The sequence below is a fragment of the Osmerus mordax genome, chromosome 25 (assembly GCF_038355195.1).
Source record: "Osmerus mordax isolate fOsmMor3 chromosome 25, fOsmMor3.pri, whole genome shotgun sequence".
Lineage (NCBI taxonomy): Eukaryota > Metazoa > Chordata > Actinopteri > Osmeriformes > Osmeridae > Osmerus > Osmerus mordax.
The window spans coordinates 3222390-3243654 of record NC_090074.1 but is presented as its reverse complement, the minus strand read 5'-3'; the positions used below and the strand labels follow the sequence as shown (position 1 = coordinate 3243654).

Here is a 21265-nt window from a genome sequence, read left to right as displayed (position 1 = left end):
CCCGCCCACCGTCTCGCCTCTCTCTCAACCCCTGCTGGTGGGCGGAGATGTCACCAGCCTGCAGGGGGGTTATTATGGGATGTCGTTAACGGTGCCCTGTGGTTGTCGATGGCAGTCAGATATGATGTTTGGCCCAGAGGCTGGGATTAGGAGAGAGGAGAGCTGATATATTATGTATAGATACAGATTTCTATTCTTGCTGGTACACTCACTCTCACACACACACACACACGCACGCTAATGCATACTATCGCATGTTCCATTCCCTTTCCTGAGGGATGTGGAGGATGTCTGTGTGTGTTTGGGACAGTGTGTGTGTGTGTGTGGCTACGGTTCTCTAAGTGTGTGGCTACAGGTGTGTCTGTGTTTAAGACTCGTTCTATGCTGTTTACACCAGCATCGCACGCCACCAACACCTTCCTCTCTCTTCCTCTTCTAGGTGTCGTGTCTCCAGGACTTTTTCGGTGACGAGGACGTCTTTGTGGCGTGCGGACCGGAGAAATACCGCTACCAAGACGACTTCCTGTTGGATGAGAGTGGTGAGAACACTCACTTCCTGTGACATTTAAACTGCTTGTGATATTTGGACTTTTACTTTCTGACGGTCTGTTTCTCAACTTAATGGGTGTGTGTGTGTGTGCGTGCGACTGTGTGTGTGAGTGTGCATCTAGGATTCCATCTACACTGTGTTTATTGTTGTGTGGCTTCTCTGATATTGTTCTTTCCGGTCGATTCCGGTCTTTTCTTCTCTGTCTGGGATCGGTCTGGTCCAGAGTCTCTGTTATGGAGTCTGGGGAACTCAGGTGTTAAGTGTGTGTGTGTGTGGGTGTGTGTGTGTGGGCAGGCTCGCTTATATAACTACACCCCTTCAACCCCACCCACACTCCCGCCCCAACAAACACACACACACACACACACACACACATGAACACACACACTCCTCTCCTGTCACCTTTTTTCTCTTATTTTCACACCGATCTTTATTTCACATTCTCTCTCTCACACACTGTCTGTCTTTCTCTCTCTTTCATACTCTCTGTCTCGTTTCTCTCTCTTTCTCATTTCTCTCTTTTTCATTTCTCTCTCTCTCATTTCTCCCTCTCTCTCTTTCTCTCTGTCTCATTTCTCTCTCTCTCTTTCTCTCTGTTTCATTTCTCTCTCCCTCTCTCTCTCTTTCTCTCCATCTTATTTCTCTCTCTCTCTCCCATCCTCTCCATCCCTCCTCCTCTCCCCCCCTTAATGTAGAAAATCACCACTTTTACTCTCCTGTCCAGATGTATTTCTCTATCTGTTTCATCCGTCCATCCTTGACACGTCGTTCCTCTTCAGATATCCCCTCCTCCTCCTCTTCCTCCTCCTCTTCCTCCTCTCTCAGCACTTCTCATCCTTTCTTTCCTTTTATTCCACTCCCCCCCCCCATTTTTCAAGAGCCCACTTACTCCTCTCCAGGACACGGCATTCACCCCAGCGTTGTGCTTTTCACTTCCGTTCCGGTCTTTTCGTGAAAAGAAGGCGTCCCACCTGTCACCTGTTCATGCTTCCTTTCTCCTTGTTGTTGTTGTTGTTGTTTTTGTCCCCTAACCCTTCATCCATTAGCTGAACGTCCATCCCACCCTGGTTAACTCTCTCTCTCTCTCTCTCTCTGTCTCTCTCTCTGTCTCTCTCTTCTGACTGTGTCTCCCTCTCTGTTTCTCTGTATGAAAGCCTGAGCCTGGGTCCATTAACCAGTGTCCCCCAGGCCCCATGTAACACCCTCCACTGAGAGCGCGCCAACAAAACATCGTCCCACGTGCCCCGAGGCACACAAAGACTTGAGTTCCCACGTCGTGTCCTCAGCCCCTGGTCCCAGTGTGTCATGTGAACCCCCGCTTTTTCTCTCTCCTTCTCTGTTTTCCATATACTTTTCCCCTCTACCTCCCTCCCTCCTCTCTCTCCTCTCCCTCCATCCCTCCCCCCTCCCTTACTTCCTTCCTCCCCTCTTCCCGTCTCCCACTGGGGACATGAAAAGAAGTGACACTCTCTAACAGAACCTTTGTGATTTCTCGTGGTGTGGGAGTTTCGGGGACAAAGGAGTTCCAGTCTCTGCCTGTGTGTCTGGGCACATGTTTGTTTGTGTGTTTACGTGCATGGGAATTGTTTTTCTTGTATTTTGTATTTATTAATCAAGTTGAAATGTATTTCTATATTCGTATTAATTAGTTTGGTTATGGTGTCCAATGGGCCTCTTATGCACAAAAGAAATGTGTTTTCTACACACAAACTGGAGCAAAACGTCAAACTTTATCCTGGTTTGACTCCTGGGTTGAACACAGCTGCAATGAACAGCTTCCAGATTACCCATGAGCCTCTTCTGTATCTGTGCCCAAGTAGAACAGCACGGCACAGCAAGATCTGTCTGGCACCCCAGGTCCCCTGCCAACCCCTCCTCGGGCTGGAACACACACACACACACACCCACGTGCACACACACACACACCCACGCGCACACAAACACATGCACTCTCTCACACCTTAGAAATCTCTCTTTTCCACATCTCTCATCGCTCGTGCCGAGTAGTCTGATGAAGATGGAAAAACAGAAGAACAGAACAGAAGAAAGCAGGGATGGTGAGGTTCGGGGGTGGAGGTCTGCAGAATCATTTGAAGTTAACCACGTTAACCTTCTGTAGAGGAGGGGTGCCACTTGCCATTTCAGTTTCTCATCAGCAAATGAAATTAACTCTAATGAGCAAGCGGCTGATGCAGATGAGGCCATGTCTGGGATCCAATATGGCCGACACTGCAGGGGGGGTCTAGAAATCAGACAGACGGAGATGGGAGGCAGCTGGGATTTAAAATATCTCATTTGACGGTGTCGCCAGCACACAGCCTTGCAAGCGTCGAGGGTTCAGCTGCTCGACTGACAATATCCTGTTCAGACATCGACGGCGAGATTAAATGATCTTTTCACTGGATCAACACAGCCAAGAAGGGAGAGATGAAAATGTTGATGAAGTCGAGACGGGATGGAGTGATCAGCAGGCAGACAGGCAGACAGGCAGACAGACAGACAGACAGACAGACAGACAGACAGACAGACAGACAGGCAGACAGGCAGGCAGGCAGGCAGGCAGGCAGGCAGGCAGGCAGACAGGCAGACAAACCACACCTCTCTGCATCTCTGTAATTATCACCTCTCCACCCTCTGACATACTGTCATCAGTATTAGCACACCCTGGCGCGGTACATGAATCACAGGTCCACAGTGACAGCCAGAGCTGTCACACACACACACGCTCACAGCCACACTCGCGCGCACACACACTGACACGCATGCATTCACAGACACGTACACACGCACACACACAAACATACAGCCACATACACACACACACAGACACAGATTTTTTGTGCCACCAGCCATGGTCTAATGTCCCCCCTACTTGTGGTGTGGGGGGGTTAAATAGACATATTGAAGCAGAACATGAACAGGATGAGAGAGAGAGGGAGGGGGAGGTGGTGGATGGGTGGGTGGGTGTGTGGGGAGGGAGGGAGGGAGATAAAGAGGAAGAGGGTTTTAACATGTTTAACAGCTCTGTCTGGTGTCTCCAGAGAGAGTAACTGAGGACAAAGGAGGAGAGGAGAGGAGGAAAGGAGGAAAGGGAGCGACGGAGGTCCCTTTCCTCGACGGCAGCCCGAAAGCAAAGATGCACGGATGTCACATCGTTATGCAGGGGCCACGTCCGAGAAAAGAGCGGCGATATGCAAATCAGTAGAGGGGGGGGGGGGGGGAGGGGGGTTTGTTCCTGTGTCCCTGGCGCTGAACGAGACAGACCAGCAGTCACACAGGGAGAGGGAGGGAGCATGCAAACGGAGCATGAGTGAAAACTGTGTTTGTGTCTGACCCCCCCCCCCCCCCCTCCTCTCCCTTCCCAGAGTGCCGTGTGATGAGATCGGTCCCCTATGGGAAGATGCTGCCTCCGCTCACCAGAGCTTCCCCCCGGAACCTGGCTCTGTCCCGCCGCAGCAAGTCCCCCTCAGGCTCAGGTAAGACACACACACACAAGCACACACACAAGCACACACACACACATACATATACAGTACAGACCTATACACACACACACGCAATATTCTGCATCCTCTCTGTTATAAATCTAAATCATCATTTAGAGGGGATATTCTGTGTGTGTGTGTGGGTGTGTGTGTGTGTGTGTGTGTGTGTGTGTGTGTGTGTGTGTGTGTGTGTGTGTGTGGTGTGTAGGCTCAGGTGGGTTCTGTTTATCCTATTGGTCCTCCCGACATTAATGAGAATTTGCTCGACCATTACTGAGTCAATGTTGCAGCAAATGAACAGACTGCCAAGATCCCAATCCCAGGTTCTGAAGCTGCCTGGCTGCCTGTGGATGAGGGTGTGTGTGTGTGTGTGTCTGCTTGTGTGTGAGTGTGTGTGTCTGTGCCAATGCATACTCGAAATGAAATTAAAACATGGTTCGCCAGGGAGGCAGGAGGAGGGAGAGGGCTAGGGAAAGGGGGGGAGAGGATGAGAGGAGGGAGGGAGGGGGAACAGGGAGAGATGGGGCTGGTGACTCAATCCTGCAGATCCTCTCCAACTCGTCTGCACCTGATATATTGTTGGGGCTTTCAGACACTGATGTGTGTGTGTGTGTGTGTGTTGTGACATAGGGAGGTCACGTCGCTTGTTCATGTTATTGGTTGAGCTGCTGATGCAACAGACAGAAAGGGTTTAGTCATCTTAATGACATCATTACAGGACTACCAAGTAGGCACACTCTGTCTCACACAAACACACTTGTTGGATTACTGAGTGTAATGCAAGTTGGGTCCTTGTGGCTGCAGTTTTTCGTGAACCAGAACAAATCGGTACAATCGGAACCAGCGTGTGTGCGTGCGCACGCGTGTGTGCGTGCGCGTGGGGGTGCGTGCGCGTGCATGGGGTTGCGTGCGTGTGCGTAGATATGCTGTGGTGGACAGATATACTCTCCTTTGACATTGGGCTCGCTTGACCTCAAGGCGTAAAGTTGGGGAGGGTGGAGGGAGAGGAGAGGAAGGAGAGGAAGGAGAGGAAGGAGAGGAAGGAGAGGAGAGGAGGAGAGAGGAGAGGAGAGGAGAGAGAGGAGGAGAGAGGAAGGGAGGAGAGAGGAGGATTAGAGGAGGGCAGAAAAACAAGGCGACACTCGATACACTTGACTTTGAAAGTTCAGACGAGGGCTTAAGGTTTAAGTCATCACGCGCAATCATGACTAGCTGGGAGAAATGACTGTTTCTCAGAATGAAATGGGACAAGCTGTGTTTTTGTGAGTGAGAGAGAGAGAGAGAGAGAGAGAGAGGGAGAGAGAGAGGGAGAGAGGGAGAGAGAGAGAGAGGGAGGGAGGGAGGGAGAGAGAGAGAGAGGGAGAGAGAGGGAGAGGGAGAGTTGCCGTGGAAACGCAGAGCACCGAGAGCATGCGGCAGAGACAATAGAGACCGACGGCCATATATGGCTCTGGCTTCCTGTTTGGCAGTCTGCGAAGCAACACGGAGACGATGGACGCCGCGTTCCCGCCGGAGACCGGTTTTCCTAGAACTGGCTGTGTTCTCCTGTGTGTAGCCCCCCCACCCCCCCACCCCCCCCACACACACACACACACACCTGTCACCAGAACAAAAGGGTGGAGAAATGATCGAAAACGGATCTAAACCTTTTCCTTGCGACTGTAATTTATTTATCTATGGGGGAGAGGGGTGGTGCATGGGTGTGTGTGTGTGTGTGTGCATGGGAGGTGCGTGTGTGTGTGTGTGTGTGTGTGTGTGTGCATGGTGGGTGGGGGTGCATGGGTGTGTGTGTGTGTGTGTGTGTGCATGGGGGGTGCATGGGTGTGTGTGTGCATGGGGGGTGCATGTGTGTGTGTGTGCATGGGGGGTAGGGGTGCATGGGTGTGTGTGTGTGTGTGTGCATGTGTGTGTGTGTGTACGTGGGGGTTTGGTTGGTGGTGCATGCCCTAATATTACATGTTGAATTTGACCCCCCCCACAAACACACACATACTTCCCCTGTGCACTTTTCAAATCACTCTCATGGTATGAGACTGGGGAGGGAGCAGGGTGGAGTTTAGGACCATGCAGAACCCAACGGCAGCTCTGGGAAATCTGGAATGCTGCTGGAGTTCAGCAAAATGAATCCCCTTTAGGCAGAACCCCGTCTCACACCTCACACACACCTTGCAGACGCACACACACACACAGACACACTGCTGGATGAGCACGGTTGGCTGTTGACTGTTTAAGGATCGTTCTGTGTGGTTTCTCATCAGAGCACGGTTCAGATCTCTCTCTCTCTCTCTGCTCTGTCTCTCTCTGCTGTCTATCTCTCTCTCTATGTCTCTCTCTCTCGCTCTCTCTCTGCTCTCTGTCTCTCTGCTCTCTCTCTCTGCTCTGTCTCTCTGTCTCTCTGCTCTCTCTCTCTCTCTCTCTGCTCTCTCTCTCTCTCTCTCTCTCTCTCTCTCTCTCTCTCTCTCTCTGTCTCTCTCTCTCTCCAGACAGTGTCAGAGTTTTATCTCTCTCTGCTCAGCTGTGAGCTAGCCTCAGCAGTGATTTATTTACAGGTAATTGGATCCACTCTGCACCCACTCATTTGCTCTCTCTTTCTCCGACAATCTATCTTTCTCTCTGCCCCACCCTTCTCTCTCTCTCTCTCTCTTATTCTCTCGCAGTCTCTCTCTTGCCTCAACCTTATCTCTCTCACCCAACCTTGTCTATGTTCTCTCTATCACTCTCTCCATGTAATCTTGTCTCTTCTCCCTCTCTCGCTCATTTTCCCACCCCTTATGTTTCGGCAGTACAATTCGAATTAGCATACTTGCTCTGCAGCTAACTAACATCTCTCAATGGCTCATTACCTGAGCATTAGCGTGCGTGTGCCCGGGCTCATTTGCATGTGTGTGTGTGTGTGTGTGTGTGTCTCACACGTCTCCATATCTGCTGAGTCGTACCCCCAGCATGTCTCATGTCTTTTCGACACGGATACCCGTCCGCTAGCAGGCGGGCTAGTTACACACTCACACGTGAGGTTCACTGGTAGAGGGGATCTATCTTGGACTTGCAGACGGAGGAATAGAGTGCCTTGTTCATTATAGAACATGCTGCAGCATCCTTGCCATTGCAAGCCTATCCACGTATTGTGTGTGTATGTGTGTCTTTCAGAGTCTTTGTGTGTGTGCGTGTGTGTGTCTTTGTCTTTGTGTGTGTGTGTGTGTGTGTGTGTGTGTGTCTTTTGCCTTATGTAAGGTGTCTGGATCACACCTGATGTCCTGTGAGTCATGGATTATTTGCTATGAGTGTACTCTCATCCTTTCCTTCCTATGAGTGGACTCTAGGCTGCACCAGAATGGGGTAAAACTATGTGTGTGTGTGCGTGTGTGAACTAAGATGTGGTAAACAGTGTTTGTGGGAATAAGAGAGAGTGATCAAAAGGAGATTGAGATCCGACAGGAAGAGATGTAGAGGAAAGGGAAATGAGAGAGAGAGAAATGTTTTCTTCCACAAACAGAGAAGACCCAAGGAAGAGAGAGTCAGACCAGAGAGAGAGGTAAAGGTCTCACGGCCTTAGGGTGATGTACTGATGTACCGATGACCCACTTCCTGCTCCGGACCCTGGGTGGGTGTGAGGACGCCAGGAAGGAGCTGCAGGGATCCCAAATACGGTCTGTCTGACGTGGACCTGACTCCTCTGGCCAGGCCTCTCTGTGCCAGCGAGACACTCACACTACCCTGAACCAAAACAACAGAGAGAGAGAGGTAGATACTGACAGGGGGAGACAGAAGGAGATACTGACAGGGGGAGAGAGAGGTAGATACTGACAGGGGGAGACAGAGGGAGATACTGACAGGGGGAGAGAGAGGTAGATACTGACAGGGGGAGATGGAGGGAGAAGTAGATACTGAGAGGGAGGGAGAGGGGGAGAGAGAGGTAGATACTGAGAGGGGGGAGAGAGAGGTAGATACTGAGAGGGGGAGAGGGAGGGAGAGAGAGGTAGATACTGAGAGGGGGAGAGGGAGGGAGAGGGGGAGAGAGAGGTAGATACTGAGAGGGGGAGAGAGAGGTAGATACTGAGAGGGGGAGAGGGAGGGAGAGAGAGGTAGATACTGAGAGGGGGAGAGGGGGGGAGAGATGGAGAAAGAGGTAAATACTGAGAGGGGGAGAGAGAGAGGGAGAGAGAGTAGGGAGGGAGAGAAACAGAAAGACAGACAGAAGGAGGGAGAAAGATAGGGGAGAGGGAGGGAGAAAAATAAAGAGAGAAACAGGAGAGAGAGGGAGAGCACTCCTTGATGCATCATCCTGCTAAATTTATACAGGGACTGCAGATGGTGTTGGTTATTTGGTATTATTTGTCATTTCATACTCACACGAGCACAAGAGCACACACACAATCAATGCATGCACAGCCACACACAACAACATGAATACAAACAGACGAACAAACACACACACATACAGCCACACAGTCGTTGGTTAACAGAGGAGGTTTGGGAACACCATGTTTCTGGTTGGCAGCCATCATACAACAATTATCTGTGCTCGTGCGTTGGCAAAGTTGACAATCCAAAGCCTGGCAATAACAAGGCTGGGATCTGTCATTTCTACCTCAGTTGAACCATTTGGCTACTATGGTATTTGTGCCGGAGAGTGGACGTCCCTGTCTATCCATCTCTACCTCTCTATTTCTCTCTCGTTACCGCAACCGTAACAGTCTGTCAGCCACACCGGCCCTCGTGCACGTCAGAGTTTACGTAAGAACCCCATCAGCCTATGAGCTCCGAGGACCGTGTAGTATACCGCGCGTTCTCGGTTTCATTCTCCATTCAGTAGAATTATTAACGGAGCTTTTAGCGCAGAGAGCAGCGAAAAGTGCCTCTCTTCTTTCTCCCTTTCTCCCTCCGTCTGGAATATCACTGTGTTGTCAGCATGCTGGAAGTTGAAGGTAGGCTTTAGGGGTCCTTTGCTACCGCCAGTTAACATATGTTATGCTGGAAATAAGCCGTTTAAGTTTTTCTTGCGCGCTGACGAAGTTGTATCCATGAAATTACGCTTTAACGCGCCGTTAACCGCTTTGACCGCTGTTATAAAATGTATCAGCCTACAATTATTTTTATTGGCAAATGTAATAATGCTGTTTGAAAAGATAACTGTTCGTGTGATTGTGTCAGACTGTCGGCTATTCAATGCGTAAGGGTAATGCGTTTTCCATCAATGAAGATGTTCCGTGTGGTATTGTGATCAGGGTGGTAAATGAGCCATGAAAGCCGCGGTATAATTTCAGCTGTAGCTCGCGTCTCAAAAAACAACGATATAGGCTGGCAATAAGTAGGCTGTAGGCATGTTCGCATGTATACAGGAGCACCGTGAACGTGTCTTGAGACCTTCTGTTTTCATTATTAATTCATATAAGCATGCATTATTATTCCAAGACCTTGTAGTCTGTATACCAGAAGGCTGCGCGTGCCACCGTTTATCCCGGTTACTCCCTGTGGTCAATGTTGACATGAGTTTATACTCAAGACACGATTCACAACGCTTCTTCAAACACTCCACTTCAACAGGGACTAATTGTCTGTTTGAAATGAAATAGCCCTATCTATCTATCTTCCGTTTGTTTTCCGTTCTAATCTAATGATGCCCACTACAACGAATGCTATATGTATCATCCTTTAAAGCAATAAATGAACCCTTTTAAAAACCCGGCTTTTCTGGTGGACTGTTTGGAATAACGATTTTATTATTTTAAAAAAAAAGGATGACCTTAAAAACTGGGTTATATCTGGGTCCTACTTTCGAATGGTACATCATACACACGCAAAAACAAAAGTCCAATTCAAAATAGCCCAACACAGCACCTATCAATTTGGTGTGGTCTTGATTTCTGGAAGAAAGAGAAGATGGTTGTTTTAGAGTTGAGCTGCCTCCATCGTAGGAGGAGGTCTGTGACTGAGAGGACCGTTCCTGTTCTGTATGTGTGAGACAGCTGGGGAGGGCACGCGATATCTGGGTCAGTAGTGGTAAAGAGTTCGCAGAAAACAGCAAAGACTGCTTTTTATAAAGTGTCACGTTTCGGTCATTCAGGGGGAAAAGACCTCTCAGAACGACCTCATTTCCTGATAACGTTAGTTAAGTTTAAGTAATTCCGAAGGTGGCTAAAGCATAGAGAATCAGTTGTAGATATATTTAAATTCGAGTAACTGTATGTTATATTTACATTGAGTCATTTAGCAGATACTCTTATCCAGAGCGACTTATGTCCCAGTAAGTACAGGGACATAAGTGCCTTGCCAAAGGACACAAGGTCATTTTTGCACGGCCGGGAATCGAACCGGCAAGTTTCTGATTAATAGCCCGATTCCCTAACCGCTACGCCATCTGACCTCCCCATGTATGTCAATGGTGTGCTATCCATTCTTCTTCTGTAGTTTGGATGCTGTGGGTGGATGTGTGGGAAGCTGCTAGTCAAGCTTCTGGGCTGGTTTTTTCTAGAACTCTCCTGCATTCGGAATAACTTAATCACTTCATCTCTCTCTGTGTCTCTCTGTGTCTCTCTGTGTGTGTCTCTCTCTGTCTCTCTCTCTCTCTGTGCCTCTCTCTCTTTCTAGTCAATGGAACACCTGCCAGTCAGTTGTCCACTCCTCACTCAGGGAAGTCTCCAAGTCCCTCCCCGACCAGCCCAGGAGGGCTCAGACCACGCAGGGTAAGTCATGACACACGCACACACACACTCTCTCTTTCCCTCCCCTCCCTCCCTCCCTCCCTCCCTCCCTCCCTCCCTCCCTCCCTCCCTCCCTCCCTCCCTCCCTCCCTCCCTCCCTCCCTCCCTCCCTCCCCTCCCTCCCTCCCTCCCTCCCTCCCTCCCTCCCTCCCTCCCTCCCTCCCTCCCTCCCTCCCTCCCTCTCTTCTCTCCCTCTCTCTGTGGTAACACACTCCTTCTATGTTCTCAGGAAAAGGACAAGAATGTGACAGAGTCGACAGCCTAGTCACTAGAATACGGAGAGACGACAAATCACTCGACCTTTTAGTCTCAAAGGGGGGTCTGCCCCACCGATGCGCCGCTGCTCCGGAAATTTCCGGAAATTGCGGGCCTCAAAGTCACAATCCCACACTCTTCACTGGCCCATGACCCCTCGTGAATAATGTCAACGTGCGGCTCTCCTGTCTTTTGGAGAAAGCCGCCTGCCTTTGGTAGAGATATAGTCACCCAGACACATTCGCAAATGACCCCCGACCTAGGGTAGAGCTCGACGTCTGACCCCTCAGGAGTCTGGAGGCATTTGCGAGGCGGTCTTGGGTGCTGTGTATGTGTGTGCGTCTGTGTTCACCGTTGCTTAGTGATAGATGGAGTCTAGCGCTGTGTCACAGGGTTCTGGAAGAAGAGCATGCAACTCAAGAGAAGGATGGGAGTTACAGGGTAGGGATGCCGTGTGTGTGTGTGTGTGTGTGTGGGTGTGTGTGGTGTTAGAGATTAAAGTGTGATTAATCCCACCCTGGGTAGTTAGGAGGAGGTTTTAATCTCTAGGCCTTTTAACCCCCAAGTTCACGCACGCACACACACCCTCCCACCGCTCTCTCTTCCTCTCACACACAGTTACTCATGCTTCCATATTCACTTTTTACCCTCTTTTTATCCTGACACACACACACACACACACACACACATACACAGACTGGGTACTACTCACAAAGGCTTAAACAACTGTCTAGCCAGAGATTGGAATGCATTGCAGAAAGTACCTGTATTATGATCATGAAAGCTTTATGAGTACTGAGCTGGCTTTATGAGAGTGTTTCAAGGATGAGTTTCACAGATAGGATAGTTATGATTAGGTATCAGGCTGTGTATGGATCTGCAGAGGAACAACAGGATAGAATTGTCTGTGTCGACATCTAATGGTTTTTAAAGTAAATCATTAGTGTAGATTATATCGTATCCCGTCACTCACATGAGTGAGTATATAATATAATTGATTTGTCCGGTCTGCATTCACCCTAGTGGGGGTATTGATCCAGGCTAGATGAATCCATCTTCAAATCAGGCCCTCATGATCATTTATCACATTTATCGATCATCCTTACCTAGAATTGTTCATGTGTTGTGTGGATTAGGCCTCTACACACACACACACACACACACACACACACACACACACACACACACACAGGTACATGACACCGACACAAGCGTTCTGTCTCTTACCTCAAACTAATTGGTTGTTTCACACATTAAATTAGCAATGATCAGAGGATGAGAAACGGACGAGGCAGTGACAGGGACTGGGTGCCAACAGAGAGCCAATCAGAGGTCTCTCATGGGGGGGTCTGGGAGGAAGTGACTTCATAAAGTAGTCAGAAGGATTCAAACTTCTACTAATAGGGGAAGTTGAGCAGTAAGGATCAGAAGACGTGTATTTCTGGGATGGATTAGTCATGTCTTTGTGTTGCTCAAGCGCCCCAGTCTTAGAAGTCCATAGAGCTGCATACGGATACAGTGCAGTTGGCCTAACCCTTATCTCTCAGCACCACTATGCAGCTAGGACTCCCTCTCTCTCCCTCTCTCCCTCTCTCTCTCTCTCTCTCTCTCTCTCTCTCTCTCTCTCTCTCTCTCTCTCTCTCTCTCTCTCTCTCTCCCCCTCTCGGTCTTTCCCTGTCTTTCTTGTTCTCTGTCTCTCGTGGTATTAATCTTCGCAGAAAGACTTGCGAGCTCTAAGCCCCCAGCGTATGCTCTGGTGGAGGTGCTGGAGTTTAGAAAGGTTGGCTTTCATCTCTTCCGTTTCTCTCTCTCTCTCTCTCTCTCTCTCTCTCTCTCTCTCTCTCTCTCTCTCTCTCTCTCTCTCTTCTTCCTTTGATGATAATGCATTCATAACAATATCATGTATTCGTTTAGCAGATGCTTTTTATCCAAAGCGGTTCTGCCATATGGGAGGGGTTTGAAACGATGACCCCTCGCTCCGCAGTCTTGCGCTACCACTGAGCTACACCCACAACTACCTTCATTCCTCCATCTTTCTCTCTTTCACTAAAGTTACGCCAGGACAGTAGCTAGTTACCACCAGCACAGTATCTAATTGCCCCAGTGCAGTAGCTCGTGAAACGGTACTGTCCAGTTAGTGCTCCAGGGGTCTAACGGAATCAAATGACTTAACATTTCACCACGTTAGTCATGCACGGTTATCCATAGGCCAGAAATGTGACACACACACATACACACACATCTCGGCTATTTAACGCATTGCATGATAAGCAATGCCCTGAAATATGAACATGCTAGAGAGGATCATCATTTTAATGCTCACAAACACACATGCACCCTTTCACGCACACACATACACACATACATCAAGGAGCAGGCTGTTAAATGTATGCTTTGGACTAGCGTGACCCAATTTTCTCGAATTGCCAACACAAGCGTGAAAGCTGAAGATTGCTCTATATTTACCCCTCTCTCTCTTTCTCTCAGTCTATTTCTCTTTCTATCTTTCTCTCTCTCTCTCTACCCGTCTCTAGACTCCTCTCTGACCTCCTCTTCCTCCTCCTTTCCTCTCCGACCTTCTCAGTACTTCCCTCGCCAAATGCCTGTGCACACACAAACACACACTGTCCTGGGACAGCCCCTGTTGGCGTGTGATACGTGTGTGTGTGTGTTAGTGTGTGTGTGTGTTAGTGTGTGTGTGTGTGTGTGAGCCCGCTTGAGGCGGATCACTGCACAAAGCACTTCCTAATCGCAGTCGTTTGGCAGTATGAGAAGGCTAGGTTTGAGTTGAGAACTGAGTCAAAGACCACAAGCTAATGTTACACAGGGCTCGTGGTTCAGTGAAGTCCTGTCACTGTTAGGATTAGGGCTTGTTTTGCAAGCGGTCAAATGACTTGCAAGAAATGTTTTACTTGGGGAAGGAAACTTATTGGACATTTTATACATTTAGCAGCCACTTTTGTCAAAATTCTTTCGAAACTACAGCAGAGGTATAAGGCTTGAGCGTGTGTAGTAGATTTTAATGGAAGTGTGTGTTTTCTGTGTGTGTGTGACAGCATTATATTTCAGTATTCACTACAGACTCCGTCCTCCCATTGTCATAGGTTCATTTCATACTGAACTCACACCAATCGGTCGTCAGCTAACTGTCTCAACAGCAGGTACTGCCTTCCGTTGAGTTGCATGCTCTTTTTGTTTGGTTTCTCACATTGAGTTGTTCATCGTGCATTTGTATATGTGTGTGTGTGTGTGTGTGTGAGATAGAGAGAGAAATGGAGAGAGAGAAATGGAGAGAGAGAGAGAATCTGGAAAATTACTGTAACTGCTTGTCCATTTGCACATGTGTGTTTAAAGCATGTATTTGTTCATTTCTGTTCTCACTGTTTGTCACTGGAGTGTTTGTGTCTTTTATGTTCATGAAGCATTTGTCTTTACAAGAGTGGCTGCCCACATGCCATCCCAGAGAGAATACAGCCAGCTGACAGACTAGCCTGCAGCTATTACTGCCACCCTCTTCATCGCCACTTCTCTGTATCTCTCTCTCTCTATTTATTTTTCTATCTCACGCTCTTTTGGTATCTCTGTCCTCTTCTCTCTCTCATTCATCTCATTCTGTCTCTCTTTAAACTCTGTCTGTATGCTTATTTTAGGCTTTCTCCCTCTCTCTCTTTTCACTTGCATCTCTCTTTTCTTTCCCCTTTCTTCTTCCCTCTCTCTCTCCTTCTCTAGCTCGTTCAAAAATAAATGTGAAGCCATTGTTTCCTGCCACTTGTCCTCGGTATATTTATTTGTTCATTTGTTCATCTGTTCCTTTTTTGTTGAACATGTCATTTCCTGCTGTATGATGTCATCAAACTCACTGTCACTATATTTTCATCTGTGTTTGATTCCCTGGTCATTGTCTCATTGCTCGCCATTTATGTGTTTGGTCATCCTTTGTTGAACTTCATCTTTAGTGTTGTATGTGTAATTCATCTCTACCATAAAGCATTGTTGTTACGTCAAGTCCATGGTGTGATTTATTCATTCCGATGCTTTGAAACGAAACGGACTCCACGGCAGCGAATAAAAAAAATCTCACTGGAGGCAAAACTCCAAAGTGTGATGTGTCTCACACATCACACATCTCTCTCTCTCTCTCTCTCTCTCTCTCTCTCTCTCTCTCTCTCTCTCTCTCTCCAAAGGGTACAGCAAATCGTAGTGAAAGAGAAGAGAGAGGCACTAATAAACCGCATGTACAGTCTCTCTCTCACACACACACACACCATATAACAATAAACAGTCATTTACATGATCAAGTTCAACTATGGCCAATACCATGGCAGGGATTTGTAGTCTTTTGATACTGTCGGTTGTAGTGCTGTTGAGAATTGCTCTTATAACTGTGGTAGCACTGACTTTTGTGACTAATTGTGTAATATCTGACCTTAGCTTGGTGTCGATTGAAGGCAGTCTCTTCACCTCTCTCTCTCTCTGTCTCTCTCTCTCTGTCTCTCTCTCTCTGTCTCTCTCTCTCTGTCTCTCTCTCTCTGTCTCTCTCTCTCTGTCTCTCTCTCTCTCTCTGAGGGGCAGGAACCGACCTTGTTTAGACAGGAGGCTGAACGCAGAGGCAGGAAAGGCCCTTATTTGGGTCTCTCACTTCACACCAGAAGTAGTGGCATAAGCGCTGCTCTCTCCCATCAGTTTCCATAGCAACAGTATTTTGTTTGCCTCGGTGACAGGGAGGGATGCTGAGGCGAGAGAGAGAACAAAGATGAAAACAGGGAGAGAGACGGAGCGCAGGACAATAAATAAATAAGGGAAACATTTGAGTTGACCGCCACAACAAGGGCATTTTTCAACAAAAGGACGGATATTTTTAATCAACCGATCTGTAAAGAGGCGGGTTTGGAGTGGGTGAACTTGACCTATCAAAACCAGCTTACATAAAACAACAGAAGTGTTCCGTTATAGTAAAACCTACTCCTGTTTCCAGAGCATGACTGTATATAGCCATGAAACAATTACATTGTTTTTTTAGTATAGGATTATAAGTACAATGGCTAGCTTATTGCTATAGCATTCAACACTTTATGGTAGCTCTATCTAGAGTATTTGGAGTGTTACGGTATTTGCTCTAGGAAACTCAGCCCTCTGTTGAGAGTTCTCCAGGTCTGACTGGAGTCTGTTGCCCCCAAGGACCCTCGCGCCACAGGCAGAGTGAGGGATGGGAGAGAGGAGGAGAGGTAGAAAAAAGGAGAGGGGAAGTGGAGGAGGAGAGATTCTCATTTGCAGCCCCTACCAGACCCCCTTACCTCTCTTTCCCTGGGTTCTCACGCTGCCATGGCAACGGGAGTGAGGGTTAGGTGCCTGTGGTTTAGTAATGAGGTCGTCTTCGGAACGAGGGGTGCATCCCAACTATCTCGGGTGCCTCGCTCGGTTTGTGTCCTCTTCTCTTTTCCCCCTCCTCTCCTCTTCTCCTCACCTCTCCCCTCCTCGCTCTGTCCCTCTCCTCTCCCCCTCCTCTTCCCCTCCTCTCCCCTCCTACCCTCTCCTATATCATCTTTCCCCTCCTACCCTCTCCTATATCATCTTTCCCCTACTCTCCCCTCCTACCCTCTCCTATATCATCTTTCCCCTCCTACCCTCTCCTATATCATCTTTCCCCTCCTACCCTCTGGTATATCATCTTTCCCCTACTCTCCCCTCCTACCCTCTCCTATATCATCTTTCCCCTCCTACCCTCTCCTATATCATCTTTCCCCTCCTCTCCCCTCCTACCCTCTCCTATATCATCTTTCCCCTCTCCCCCCTCTCCCCTCTTCTCTCCTATATCATCTTTCCCCTCTCCCCCTCTCGCCTCTTCTCTCCTATGCCCTCTCCTGTCCTGTGGTGGGCCCTCCTCCCCTCCCTTGCTGTCAGTCAGCACGCTGCCTGCCAAGGCCTCTCTTCATATTAGTTCAGTCGCTGAAAATTGGAAATGAGACGAGGGAGCCAAGACTCCATTTTAGATTCTCCTCCTCACCCGAGCACGTTCAGCAGCGGGGTAGATGTGAGGAGGGACTGGGAGAGAGAGGGGGAGGGAGGGATAGCAGACCAGGATCCAGGTGTGTGTGTGTGTGTGTTTTGAGGTGAGGACAGCCCCGACACACACACACACAGTGCCCCCTGACAGGAAGATTAGGGGCTTGGAGATGAAACCAGAAAGAGCACCTTGAAAACCATGGAGCCCCACTCCGCTGTTAGGATGATGAGATTCAACGATTTCTTGCCTCCCCCCTTCCCCCATCCTCCCCCCCCCCCCCCCCCCCCCCTCTCTCCAGGATTCCTCCGTCTCGCTGGCCTCCACTAAAGGCTCGGTAGAAGAGGAGGATGGACCTGGGAACGATGGTGAGAAAATGGAGGAGAGCCCCTCCGTCCTTCCATTTCAACCTCTTTCCCTCGCTCCCCATGCAACAGTGCATACTCACCCCCCCGCCCCTCTTTCTCTTTCCTTTCTTCCTTCCTTCCCCTCCCTCCCTCCTTCTCCACATCCCCCTTACCCCTCCCCTCCCCCCCCCCCCCCTCAGCGGGCGAGCCCGCGGACGAGGCTCCGGTCGTGCCGGCCTACATCTCGGAGCGCTACAAGGTCGGCCGCATGCTCGGGGACGGCAACTTCGCCGTGGTGCACGAGTGTTCCGAGCACTCGACGGGCCGCCAGTACGCCCTCAAGATCATCAACAAGGGGAAGTGCCGAGGCAAGGTGAGAGACCGTCGGGAGGGGGGGGGGGGGAGACTCGCTGTCGACCTCCACGCTTGACCTCCGACCCTTTGAAGGTGTGAGTGTTGACGTTCCGTTCCTGCCAGGAGCACATGATCCAGAACGAGGTGGCCATCTTGCGGCGGGTGAAGCACCCAAACATCGTCCTGCTCATAGAGGAGATGGACACCTACAATCAGCTGTACCTGGTCATGGAGCTAGTCAAGGTACGGGAGTGTGTGTGTGTGTGCATACGTGTGTGTGTGTGTGTGTGTGTAACTGTGATTGAAACAGCAACGTTTTTATTCTTCAAGAACCGGGAACGTGATCCATCTGCCAGGGTTAGGGTTCAGTGTTCCACTCTGAGATGTAGACAACATTGACAGTATGGAAGGAGAAGAGGAACAAGAGGGAAGAGAGAGAGAGAGAGTGGAGAGAGACAGAGAGATAGAGGGACAAATAGAACAAATAGAAATAGCCCCCTCTCTCTATTTGTCCCTCTAGGGGAGATATTAAGATTGAGAGAAAAAAAGACAGACAGAACCAAAGAGACAATAAGAAGGTGAGAAAGAGAGAGAGAGGGGAGAAAGGGAGAGAGGGGAGAGAGAGAGGAGAGGTGGATGCAGCACTGGTGGAGTGGCCTTGGTGTCTGACAGCTTTTTCGTTTTAATGACTGTCTCTGTGTGCCTTTCTGACTGTCTGAGTCTGTGCGGAGAGAGACGCACTATTTTAAGACTCTGCTCCACTTAGTCCAGGGAGGCAATGTATGTTGGCGTGTGTGATTATGCATGAGTGTGTGTGTGTGTGTCTGGGGAAAGAGTTCATCTCCTATCAGGGTGAGAAACGAGGACGCAGCATAGATAACCTCGCCTCAACCTCTCTCTCTCTCCACTCTCTCTACTTTTTCTCTCTCTCTCCACTCTCTCTCTACTTTTTCTTTTCGACCTCTCTTTCCACTCTCTCTGTCTACACCGGGCCTGTCAGAAGTTGCGTGGTTCTAGTCGGTACGAACCTAACGGTGTTCCTTGTGTGCGTCCTCAGGGTGGGGACCTGTTCGACGCCATCACGTCCACCAACAGGTACACGGAGAGGGACGCCAGCGGGATGCTCTACAACCTGACCAACGCCATCAAGTACCTCCACAGCCTCAACATCGTCCACAGAGACATCAAACCCGAGAACCTGCTGGTGAGGATGTGCGCGTGCGTGCGTGTGTGTTTACAGATCACGTGAAGTCATCCCATAGCCCTGCCTCGCGTCTTACTTTCATTCCTTCTCTCTCTCTCTCTCTCTCTCTCTCTCTCTCTCTCTCTCTCTCTCTCTCTCTCTCTCTCTCTCTCTCTCTCGCGCTCTCTCCTCTTGAGTGACTGATGCCGTGACGTCACTCACGCAGAGGAGGAGAGAGGGGTGACTCACCCGTCTGCGTCCTGCGTCCCCCCACCCACCCCCGGTCCCTCTCACTCCGTCCCGCTTGTTCCGTCGCTCCCTCCCTCGTCCTTCTGTCACCCTCCTCTCCTCCTACTCCATCCCTGCATGCCTCCCTGCCCCTCGACGCTCCCTGCTCACCCGTGGCCTCGCGCGCACTCTCGGCGGAGTGGCCGTGCGTCATTTCACGGGTCCATAAATCGCAATCTGCGCAGCGCCCGGCGGGGGAGATGGGGAGCGGGGGGGGGGGGGGGGGGGGGATGGGGAGCAGGGGGGTAGCTTGAGCGTACATCTGTGAGAAGATTGTCAGGCGACGGGAAGCTATCCATCTGAACTTCCTGTCTGGACCAGACTGTAGTGCTGCGGTCCAACCAGTCCTCTCTGCTCTGTTTATGGCAGTGTTAATGCCAGGGGTTATGGAACAGTATCCACACAGTCCAGACCTGCACATACTTCTATCCTACCGTGTCTGTTCACTGATCCATGGGTGCTAGGGGGAATTGTGAGAGACGGGTAGCATTTGTTTGCCAGGGAATTCTACTCTCATTAGCTGTGTGTGTGTGTTATATAATAAAGAAGTGAGTGAGTGTGTGTGTGTGTTTATGTCTGTGTTACGTAACAGAGATATGTAGCAGAACTAGGTGTGTGTGTGACCTACTGTGCTCTGTGTGGTGTCCAGGTGTGTGTGTGTGTGTGTGACCTCCTGTGCCCTGTGTGATGTCCAGGTGTACGAGCAGTGTGTGTGTGTGTGTGTGTGTGTGTGTGTGTGTGTGTGACCTCCTGTGCTCTGTGTGATGTCCAGGTGTGTGTGTGTGTGTGTGTGTGTGTGTGTGTGGGTGTGGGTGTGTGACCTTCTGTGCTCTGTGTCATGTCCAGGTGTACGAGCATGCAGACGGCAGTAAGAGCCTGAAGTTGGGAGACTTTGGTCTGGCCACACTGCTGGACGGCCCCCTCTACACTGTCTGTGGGACCCCAACGTACGTCGCCCCCGAAATCATCGCCGAGACAGGGTAAGTGTGTGTCTGTTTGCTGTGGGTGTCTGTGTATGTTTCCTGTGGGTGTGTATGTTTGCTGTGTGTGTTGGCACGCTTTCCTCACACAAACACACACACGAGCGCTCGCTCATTGCCGTTGGTTGTGTTGTTTGTGTAGGTATGGCCTTAAGGTGGATATCTGGGCAGCTGGAGTCATCACCTACATCCTGCTGTGTGGTTTCCCTCCCTTCCGCGGGTGAGTAGCCCGGCCACTCTCAGCTCGACTGAACCACTCAACAAAGCTCAAAGAGTCAAACCCTGAATATATTCCGAATATCAAACCTGGTTTGTTTATGAGATGTGGCATTACCAGCTAGAGTTGTGGTGTCATGCTGCCCTGTGTGGTCATGAAGGGAAGTGTTACTGTAGCACAAAGGTACCGATTTCAGGCAACAATTATTATGGAACAATGTAGCTGCATAGCAACAGTTTATCTTCACAGAAAAAATCATTTATAGAATATCAATGACCTACATGGACAAACCCCACTAACTGACAAATTATGAAGTCTTAAGAGCTAAGAAGTGGTTTTAGTCACAGTAATGCCTATCTGATTCATTTCTAAGCAATACATTTCTAATAGATTCATGTCTTCATGTCTGATTCATGTCTAAATGATTCGGGAGTGACTGATTCCATTGGGACTTCTATGTGTGAAGTCGATGTGACTGATGAGTCACGTGCGACAGACTCACGTTCTGCGTGTGTCCCTGCAGAAGCAGTGACGACCAGGAGGTTCTGTTTGACCAGATCCTGATGGGACAGCTGGAGTTCCCCCTCCCGTACTGGGACAACGTCTCAGAGACAGCCAAGGTGAGAGTCTGGAAGGGAGGGAGGAAAGGGGGCATGGAGATGGAGGGTGGAAAGGAGGATGACACCCTGGGAGTCAGGTGGCTGAGCGGTGAGGGAATCGGGCTAGTAATCCGAAGGTTGCCAGTTCGATTCCCGGTCATGCCAACTGACGTTGTGTCCTTGGGCAAGGCACTTCACCCTACTTGCCTCAGGGGAATGTCCCTGTACTTACTGTAAGTCGCTCTGGATAAGAGCGTCTGCTAAATGACTAAAAATGTAAAATGTTAATTTAACTCTCTCTATTC

At 49.6% G+C, this 21265-nt stretch overlaps 1 protein-coding gene across 1 annotated transcript in view; it reads left to right on the top strand.

Annotated features, from left to right (window-relative positions):
- Nucleotides 1–21265, top strand: part of dclk1a (doublecortin-like kinase 1a) — a 39035-nt gene that overhangs the window by 16264 nt on the left and 1506 nt on the right. The window contains 10 exon segments of the mRNA XM_067228804.1: nucleotides 440–539; nucleotides 3916–4026; nucleotides 10624–10718; nucleotides 17294–17360; nucleotides 17540–17712; nucleotides 17817–17936; nucleotides 18751–18897; nucleotides 20011–20144; nucleotides 20287–20364; nucleotides 20885–20981. Coding sequence (XP_067084905.1) covers nucleotides 440–539; nucleotides 3916–4026; nucleotides 10624–10718; nucleotides 17294–17360; nucleotides 17540–17712; nucleotides 17817–17936; nucleotides 18751–18897; nucleotides 20011–20144; nucleotides 20287–20364; nucleotides 20885–20981 — 1122 coding nt within the window.